At 38.8% G+C, this 10,574-nt stretch overlaps 1 protein-coding gene across 3 annotated transcripts in view; it reads left to right on the top strand.

Annotated features, from left to right (window-relative positions):
• Window positions 1-1,700: 1,700 nt before the first annotated feature.
• The window catches only part of STX17 (syntaxin 17), a 60,239-nt gene continuing 51,365 nt past the window's right edge, over window positions 1,701-10,574 (top strand). The window contains exons 1-2 of one of the 3 annotated variants that reach the window (XM_004423252.3): window positions 1,701-1,720; window positions 9,153-9,337. In XM_004423252.3, the coding sequence (XP_004423309.2) occupies window positions 9,215-9,337 (123 nt within the window). In that variant the 5' untranslated portion in view covers window positions 1,701-1,720; window positions 9,153-9,214. Of the gene's footprint in view, window positions 1,721-1,773; window positions 2,095-9,152; window positions 9,338-10,574 lie in introns of those variants that run through there. The other 2 variants (XM_014782023.2, XM_087419408.1) reach the window with 2 other exon arrangements.

Genomic DNA, 10,574 nt, shown 5'->3' with positions numbered 1-10,574 from the left:
TACATTCTTAAATTGGCAATTGTTGTTTAGGAAAGCTATTTCTCCAGCCACTTTAATGAACTTGTTTCAATTCATTCCTTTGGATTTTCCAAGTAAGCAATCATAATACCTGAAAAGAATTATATATGTAGATATATTTATATGTGTATATATATGTATAGATATATATATAAAAACATAAATACACACACACACACACACTCTCTTATTGTTTTGTCTGGACTTCCTGGTTCAGTTAGGACCTCAGGGAAATGTTGGATAGTAGCAGCAGGCCTGCTCCTAACAACTTCAGGGCCCAGGCCAAGAGCACAAAAAGAGACCCACACACCATATGTCTAAATATTTAAAGATTATAAATCAAGCTAACAAACTGTTAGATTAAAAAGTTCTAGCCTGCTCCCTTGACACACCTAACTTTGGCAAACATACATATAATAACCTAGAAGGCTAAGTTCAAATTTAGAATCCTGAGTGCCATACCTCCCTATTGTACTTGAGGTAGCTTTTTCAGAACTTAACTTGAATGACCCTTACTTCAAAAGATCTTGTTTAACCGACCCTTGCATAAAAAATATTTTCCCATGGTATTGCCTAATACTTTTCTCCTTAGAATTAAAATTTTATAAGCACCTCATTCCTAGAGTAAAACATATATCAACATCCACTATACTCACAAAGAAAATCCAAACTGCTTAGATTTTGTGCCTTATTTTAGCAATTGCCTTTCAAGGCTTTCTTACAGGCCCCTAGTCTTCCTTGGTCCACAATTCCCACCTCTACATCCACTCCACAGGAAGATTCTTAAGAACTGAGTTTCCTTAGTTACAGCTTGAACATCCTTATGAGTTCTGAGGACAATACCATCAGTGGATACATTCTAAACAAGTCATCTGAATATTCACCAACACATATAAAAAAGGCTGGGTCTGGAAGTCAGGTCATCCAGAAAGCACCTGTGACCCGGACAGGCCTTCAAAGCCAGCCAGCTGCTTCTTCCTTGGTAGCAGCTGGTAAGGGGAAGAACTTGGGAAGGAACTTAGCAAACCCAGCTGGAGTTCCAACTCGGTCACTAACTGGTTGAACTGGAGTGAGTCACTTAAAACTCTCTGTTGAGCCCTGGTGTCAGTATCTATAAAATCGGGACGAGGACCTTGGCATTAAGGGCTCCATCAGCTTTGGGGTCAGAAATCACGACTTGTCTGAGCTTCAATTTCTGTGCCTGTTACAGTTAAGACTTGTGCCCTGTCCACCTCACAGGGTTTTTGGGGGCTCGAGGGAGAAGGCACCACCTTTCTGAGCTTCAGTTTCTACATGTGTAAAGAGCTAAGAACACACGGCCAGCCCGCCAAGAAAATTCCTGGAAGAAGAGAGGAAAATGGACAAGAACATTGCAAAAGTAGAAGGGTACATAAACATGAATTGTCTCATACTTAAAACACAACCAACAGACCTAAAAAGCGTTTGTGCGCCTCCTTCCTCCTGGCTTCAGTGTTACAACCCCACAACGAAAATCTAGACCACTTTTTAAAAGGATTCTTGAGATCCCGGGCGGCGACCGCGTCAGTCCCACTAATCCGCGCGCCAGCCACACCCGGCGAAGCCTGGAATGGGCGAAAGGGGGCGGAGCCCAGCCCGGCCGGCCGCCGCGCCGCCCCGCCCCGCCCCGCCGCGCCGCGCCTGCGCCGTGCGCACCGACCGGCCTCCAGCGCCCCGGCCGGAGGTAAGGGGCTCGCGGGAGGTCGTTTCGGGGGCGTCAGGCCCTGACGGGCGCGGCGGGCGAGGCGCCGCCTTGGCGCGCAGGAGAGGCGTCCCGCGGGAAGGGGGGCATCAGGTCGGAAGTGCGAGCGCCGTGGAGCTCCTCTCGTTTCCCAGAAGTGGCGGTTTCGTTTTGGAAGCGCTGTTTGAAGCGGGTATAGGGAGGCGGCCGACGGGGCGAGCGTGTGGCCTCCCGGGGTCGCGGGCCGCAAAAGTTCCTGCGCCTGCCCTGCCCGTGACGCACGGGGGGCCGAGGTCGTCAGGGTCGCCGGCGTCTCGGTCTCGAGACCCGCCCGCACATCCGCTTTCGGATGGGGGCGTTCGGTGCGGGTGGCCCAGGTGCGCCGTGGGTGACTCTGCGGGGGATGATGCGAGGCTCGGGGGGTGGAGAGGGGAGGACAGGGAGCGGGGGGTCGGAGCTGCTGTCAGTCAGACCGGGAGGTGGTCCGCAGAAGGTACCGGGTCCACCTTCACTTCCTCCTTTTATGAATTCGGAACCAGAGGCTCAGAGAGACCATAGGGTGGGACCAAGGGCCTTGACTTTCCTTTCCAAATTCAGTGCCCCGCCCCCCAGTCAGAAACACGGGGCGACGTGCCTGAGGAAATCCCGTGCCACCAATGTGGGAGCTCTAAGCTGATGGAAGGTGTGCATCACTTTGCGGGGGAGGAGGGGGGTTGCCAGCGATTTTGGACTTTTTCTGAGAAATGGGGCTTTTCACTTATAAATACTCTCAAGTAATGTAGTTAACCTCCCAGTACTTTTTCCTCGTTGGAAACATGAGTATTATGGTACAGAGCTGATAATAGTTGTTAGCACTGAGTGATCAAGTTTGTAAAGCACCTGGCACTCCCCCCCACCCCCCAAAAGTGTTAGTGCAGCTGATATGATTGTAGTTCTTGGACTTGTAGATGTTTGACCCGTGTTATGTGAAACATCAGTTCATATATATTTTTTAAAAAAGGCTTTTTGTTTTAAAATAATTATACGATTATAGAAAAGTTAGGGAAGTAGTACAGAGTTCTCTGCAACTTTCTTTAATGTTAACACCTTATATAACTATAGTACGATTACCAAAAGGGAGAAATTAACATCAGTACAATACTGTTAACTAAACTACCAACTTTATAAAGATTTCATCATTTTTTAGACTAGTGTCCTTTTCCTGTTCCAGGATCCAATCTAAGATCCCACGTTGCCCTTAGTTGGCATCGCTCCTTAGTCTCTTCCAATCTGTGACAGCTCCTCAGTCTTTTCCTGCCTTTCATGACCTTTAACTTTTCAAGAGTAGAGTCCTGGTCAGTGGTTTTGTAGAGTGTCCCTCAGTTGGGTTTTGTCTGATGTTTTATCATGATTAGATTAAGGTTATGCACTTTCGTTGACACTACAGAAGAGTAGGTGCCCTTCTCAGCTCATCATATGAGCGGGTGCGTGATATGACACATTTGGTGTTACTCTTGATCACTTGGTTAGGGTAGTGTCTGCTGGGCTTCTCTAAAGTTGCTATTTCTCCTTTTGTAATTAATCCATATCTTGGGGCAGAACTTTTAAACTATGCAAGTATCCTGTTTCTCCTCACACTTGCGCTTGCTGATTTTATCGTCCATTGATGGGTCTTGCCTTCAGTAGTTATTACTGTGATGTTCTAATGGTGATTTTCTGTTTCTCTCATTTCTTCTTCATTTATTAATTGGAGAATTAAAAGGAAGAACTGCCTCTTTTCCCATTTATTTATTTTATTCATATATTTATTTGTATCAGTATGGACTCATTTATTTTTCCATTGGTTATTATTCTACACTTTTGTTATTTAGTTTATGTCTCAAAGTGTTCCAGCTTTAGCCACTGGGATTTTTTTCTGGTTGCTTCTTGTGCCCTTTTGATAGGACCCTATCCTTTTTTGAGAACTTCCTTACTTTCTGGCACCATAAGATGCTCCAGGGTTATCTTGTGTTTTCCCTGCCCCAGCCCTGGAATCAACCACTTCCCCCAGGACACCTGGTTTCTTTTTTATGAAGAGTGGTATTTAAACACCAAGATCTGGGTGCTAGGTATGCTCACTGCTACTGGGGTATCATTGCTTCTAGTGCCTGGCAGAAGACAGCTAGGAAAATATATATATCTCTCTCCACATCCACATATTCCATGGAGATATATATACACACACATATATATGTATCCATACATACACAAAGATTTATATTTATTTTTGTACTTATTTTTATGTATATATACACAGCCATATATATACAACATATGTCTGTATATATATGTCAGTATATATATTTTTAAAAAACAAAAGTTCATTCTGATACCTCCAATTGTAATTAACACCACAGGGTTCACTCTAGTCTTGCCGCTTATCTTTCCTTGACAGTGAGAAATCTGGCTTTCATGTTCTACAAAATATTTTCTTATTTGTTCAATCCTAGTATACACATAAAGTGCTTTCAGGAGTTCTAACCCATGCTTCTATGAGAAACCAGTTACTAACTAGAGTACAGTATAGTTGTGTGTAGTTCTTTGTGTCTTTAGCCCTGTAGTATCTAGTTACAGTACTGTTTTCCAAAGTTACCTAGATTAGTTATTTTCTTCTCCCACTGCTTTCAGTGTGGTTATGCTATTCATTTGTAATACAGTTAATTTTATTTTTTATGGTTTGTATGCTATTTTGGCTTCCCCCACATCTTGTCGTTGTTTTTGTTTTTCTAACTTACAAAAATTCACTCTTTGTAGTGTACAGTTCTTTGAGTTTTGACAAATATGTATAATTGTGTATCTACCACCACTGTAATGATACAGAACAATTCTGTGAGCCCAAATCTTCCATTAGGCTTTAAAAAAATGTTAAAAGTAATTCTACAGAATTGTGAGAAATTAGGCACTTTTGCGTGTTTTGTTTTTTTCATAGGCTTGTTTTACACAGTTGTGATGTTAATAAAAATGTATTTTTTATCCTGTGTTTTAATTATATCAGAAATATGTTCCAATTTTCTGACTGAAAAAATCAAGAAAGCTGAAATACACTTTTCACTCATTATTCAATCATACTTTTAAACCATATTTTGTGTATTGAATTAAGACCTTCTCTTAACAGCTTACAAACATTATTTGAGCTATTTTATGATCAGAACCACTGCTGGACAACTTTCTGTTTCAATAACATCAAGATTTATGCAATTATTTGAATATTACATTCTCTTACTTTTATATAGGCATTTTATAAAAATGGAAATGGTAGAGAGAAGAGAAAAATACTGGCCAGAAGGAGACCAAGAGTTGGAAAAGTGTCTTGGGAGTTTCTTTGGTCAGAATGTGTTCCCTGCGAGATGGGGCAGGAGATTTTCCTTGGGCACGGAAAGGACGGGCAGTCATGCATAACTCTGAACCGGAAATATCACTCTTGATATTTTGATATTATCATAGTGTAGCGGAACAGTGAAAAGAAGCCAAATATTCAATAATTGAGGTTTATTCAGTACACTATAAACTGATTAGTGGAAAAGAAGGCAGGATCATTTGAGTTGTATCTCAACAGATATGTAAAGCTTAGAGGCAGTTGGGGTATAAAAGAGCCTCTAGACAGAGGGAGCATCGTTGCAAAGCCAAAAGTGGAGATTGGGTGTTGATAGATTGGGTGGATCTACTTATGAACATTGTATTTTCTTGAAAGTTTTTGTTCAAAGGAAGAGCATGTTGCAATTGGTGTTTTAGATATGTTAACTGGTGGTAATCTGTGGGGAAAAATTGGAGAGAGGAAAGAATCTAATGCAGGCCAATTAAGACACTGTTGTAATGTGCTATGTATGCATCTTGTGATGTTTGACTAGAGTGGTAAGATGGTGAAGAAGAGCCATGTAAAGAAATATTTTAGTTCCATCAGCATCTATTGAGTAACAGGTATGTTCAAATACATTTTGATTGGAATGGAGATAGATATAAATATATCCTCCTACAGTATATAATCTGCATAGTAGAAGAAAACACGAGAGGCAGTGTGATAAACTGGGAAACATTAATGTTAGACAAATATTTGGTAATTTATAAGAGTCTATTATATATTGAATATAATAAGAAAAAGACATCCTAGGTAGTAAATCAGATGCATGGGACAAGCAGGCAATTCATGAGAGAGGAAATGCAAATGGCTAATAAATCAATCCCATTAGTAATTTAAGGAATGCAAAATAAGACAATAATGAGACACCAGTTTTGTTACCAGTCAAATGTCTAAGAAGAATTATAATACCAAGTATTGGTTAGAGTATGGATAAATGGACATTTTGATATGTTGCTAGTGGGAATGTAAATACGCACAACCTTTTTTTGGGACATTTGGTATGAAAGCCTTAAAAATGTGTGTACCTATTAATTCTATTTCCAGGTATCTCTTTTAAACAAATAATCATAGATGGGAGTATGGATTTAAGTGTAAGGAGGGTAGTTACACTGTGGTGTAGTTTATAATAGTGGAAAATTGGAAACAACCTAAATAGACAATAGATGATTAAATTATGGAATTTCTATGTAATGTAATACTATGCTGCTATAAAAAGAGGCATTATAGAAAAAGAATAATTTACATGGAAACATTTTTATTATATTTAATCAGGTTATTCAAAATAAATCCTTTCTTTTCTTGGTTCTGTCATTCATTCATTCATGTATTCACCCAGTAACAATATGCTTTATTATATTTGTTGCTCCTGGTCATTCTACTCTTTTGGATTTATTTTTTTATTGTTAAAGTATTGTTGCTTTTATTAGTTCTTTTAATGAGGGGCTTGGTAATAAACTCAGTCTTTGTATGTCTGAAATGATTATTTTGCCTTCATTTCTGAATAATAATTTCCCTGGCTGTATACCAACTTCTTCAGCACTTTGAAGATATTCCTATCTTTTGATATCTTGCTTTGATGAAAAGTTTGCTGCTTTTGTTGTTTTAGTTTATCTGTGTTTTATCTCTGATTTGCTTTTTAAGATTTTTTTTTGACCTTGATGTTCTGCAATTTCCCTTCCATGTGTTTAGATAAATTTGTTTATTTATGCTGCTTGGGGCTAATGTGCCTTTTCAGTTTGAGGTCTTACATCTTTTATTTATTTATTTATTTTCCCCCCAAAGCCCTAGTAGATAGTTGTATGTCATAGTTGTACATCCTTCTAGTTGCTGTATGTGGGACGCGGCCTCAGCATGGCCAGAGAAGCAGTGCGTCGGTGCGTGCCCGGGATCTGAACCCGGGCCGCCAGTATCGGAGCACGCGCACTTAACTGCTAAGACCCTGAGGTCTTACATCTTAATTCTCACCATATTCTCTTTGAATAATGCCTTTTCATCACTTTCTTTATTCTTTCCTTATGGGACTCCTATTTGATATTGAGCTTCTCATTTTATCCTCTATGTCCGTTATCTTCTTTTTATATTTTCCATCTCTTTATTGCCCTGAGTTCTGACTGATATCTTCCAGGCAATAATTCTCTCTTCAGCTACATTGTTTGCTGTTTAACCCATCTTTTTGAGGTTTTTATTTCTAGAATTTTTACTTGGTTTATTTTCACATTGGCCTGTTGCCAATATCATAATATTATCTAATTTTTAAAAAGGTTCTCTTGTTTATATCTTTGAATATTTTAAAATATACCTATTTTAGTTTTCTTTTTAGATTACTTTATTATCTCTAGTCTCTTAGCTATGACTTTTCCTGTTTTGTTGGGTTTGTGGGCTCTTTTGGCAATGAACTTCTCTGTGTATCTCCAATTCCCGCTCACTACTGTAGCTGTTGGACTCTATTTTTGGGGTCTGGAGAGTTTCCTTTTTTGCTTTTGAGCTTAGCTCAAACATAAAAACCAAGTTACCAGTAGATGAGATAGTCTGTATAACCAACACTTCAAGATTTTCAACTGTGAAAGAGAGAAACAGAACATTATTTAGAACATAATGCTTCTGGGGTGATAGAGCTCTTTGATGATCTCATGAAAGCAGTGGACTCTGTCCTCTGAAATAACTCAAAAATACATTCACAATTTTTCATAAAGATTCAGGGACTCCACAGAGTCTATTTGTGAACTCTGATCTGTATGCATCCTAGTCTAAGACACCATAACCCAATGGGATTAATATAGTCAACTTAATTTTTTTTTTTTTGGTGAGGAAGACTCACTCTGAGCTAACATCTATTGCCAATCTTCCTCTTTTTTTACTTGAGGGAGATGAGCCCTGAGCTAACATCTGTGCCAGTCTTCCTCTATTTTGTATGTGGGTTGCTGTCACAACATGGCTTGACGAGTGGTGTAGGTCTGCGCCTGGGATCCAAACCTGCAAACACAGGCCACCAAAGTGGAGCACGCCAGACTGTGCCATGAGGCTGGCCCAATTTTTCTTTTTTTTTTTAATTTTGGGAGAGGTAGCTAATGAGATGGCATGAAAGCATGGTGTACAGTAGTGGTTTTCAAACTTGGTTAAGCAGTGGAGCCCTTATTTATATAAAATCTAGTAAGCTCACATTTATGAAATAGATGTAAGTAAATTTTCTCTAATTGAAGCAGGCATGGGGTCCTGGAGCTTACTCAGCTCACTTGTCAACCCCTGCCTCTCCTACCCTAGCCCCAAAGACATACCCTTGAACTTTCTGGAACACTGGTAGAAAATTACTGGTGGATTAGAAAGAGCATTTGATTGTACTCTCAGGAATCCTGAGTTCTTATTGTGGCTTCATCACTGGTTATTTGTATTGGTTGTAGACAATGCTAATCACTTTGTAAGAAAGGAAAGAGGCAGTTTAAAGGACCTCAATGAGAAGAGTTACGTATTATGTTATAATATATTTGAAGTGTATAATTACATAGTTAAATTATGATGACATTAGAAGTGGCGTTTGATACAAGTAGAAATGTTAAGAAAAATTTTTCTTCCAATTTTGCCATTTTACATCTTTTTAAAAAAGGTTATTTAATGTCCAAGATACATTGGGAAATGAAAACTTGGACAGTATACTCCTAGTTTTTTAAAAAAAGTATTTAAATACATACATATGTATATACTTCTTTATATAGAAAAAGATCTTGTTTAAGCAGTGGAGAGACATACCTCAAAATGGAAACAGTAGAGGATGGGAGGGAAAAAAAATGGAAAGAGTAGTAAATGATGGGAGAGGAGATGATTGTTGATTTTATTTTCTTCTCTTTTTCATATTTTCTAAACATTCTAAAGTGAATATACATTACTTTTGTAGAGAGAAAAAAGTTTTAAAATAAAAAGTTTCTTAAAGAAAAACAAGTCACTCAAATTCAGCATTAAGTGGAATACATATTTAGAATAAATTATAAAATTACCTAATTGTTGGCTGTTAAAAGTAATGGAAACTGATTTAAAAACATTCTTAAATAAATATTTCCCTTTTAGGTTTTTCTGTATGAGTGGAGAAGACAGTGGTTGCAAGTAGAAGTGACACAACATTTTTTAGGATGTCTGAAGATGAAGAAAAAGTGAAATTACGCCGTCTTGAACCAGCTATCCAGAAATTCATTAAGATAGTGATTCCAACAGACCTGGAGAGGTTAAGAAAGCACCAGATAAATATTGAGAAGGTGAATTTTTCATTTTCTACCACAAGACAAACAGTTACATATATATGTATATATTTGATATGTATTTGTTGTGCATTTCAGCTAAATTTAGAATATTAGATAAAGGGCTTTGCTAAAACATAACTCCTGTTGACTTAGCAACATTATTCATTTTTTTAATCTGGTTTTTCTGTTTTATAAATATGCCTCATATCATTCCTTTTTTTAGGAAGGGATGTAAGAATAGAACCTACACCTTTTTAATTGTACTTAACGTATTAGGCAGTTAATAATTAAAATACAGAGTTTGATAGTGCACCATAATGTGAAGGCAACGAGCGTTGGCTGAGGGGCCTGCCTTAGTTTCATTCACCCCATGGCAAGTTTTTTGAACTTTGAGTGTGTGTCTGTCAGTAACACCTATCCTCCTCAGGTGCACATAGATTAAAGAGGTAAATCATTGTGTGATGTGAGGGAATTTCCCAACTTCACTGCTTCCCTTTGAGGAAAGCCCAAAATTGAGAAATAGTGCCTCAAGGTCAGTTTAGGAAATAAGTAGAGGGAAGAGCTAGTCTCATGGACCATGGTGGAGGTTGCATAGAGCCTGGACTGGCCAGGGTCTGGTGGAGTCGTTGTGGCGTTTATGGGAGCATTGGGTTTACTGAGTACTGAGCGTTGATTTGGCAGGTTATATCGTCTTATTTGCTGTGGGACAGGCCAGTGGTATCTGCTCCTTCAAAAGGACCTCCCTTAGTATAAATTTTAATTCGTGTGGCCCTCCATTGATTTTGGGGGGCCAGGAGTCTGGAAGTGGTAAATATAAACAATATTTATTACCCTCCACTGAGTACCTTATGCAAGTAAGAAGTGTCAGCTTTTTCTCCCATAGATACCATCTGTCTTCCTAGTACTTAAGTCTTTTTAAAAAGTATAGAAAATAGGTACCAAGAATATGAAGTGAAAATTTCAATGTAGATAAGATGGTATGTAGAATTCAAGATGAATATTTCATCATCCTTTAATTTCTTCTTTATTCGTAAGCAATAGGACTGTACCTTTTAAGAAGGGAGGAGTTGTCTGGTAAACTGGTTATTCTTGTCAGGAGCAAAAACAGATTAAAGGGTTCCATGCTTTGATTAATGAGGAGGACTTGTTCTTTTACCTCTATAACAGTATAGAAATAGAGTTGTATTTTCGACTGATCACATCCAGGTGGGAGGTTTTGATAAGGCGCGTTTCAAAGTCCTGAGCTCATATT

This window comes from Ceratotherium simum, chromosome 29, assembly GCF_057802395.1.
Source record: "Ceratotherium simum simum isolate JZ-2026a chromosome 29, ASM5780239v1, whole genome shotgun sequence".
NCBI lineage: Eukaryota > Metazoa > Chordata > Mammalia > Perissodactyla > Rhinocerotidae > Ceratotherium > Ceratotherium simum.
The sequence above is the reverse complement of the archived record's forward strand: the minus strand, read 5'-3'. Positions and strand labels throughout refer to the sequence as shown.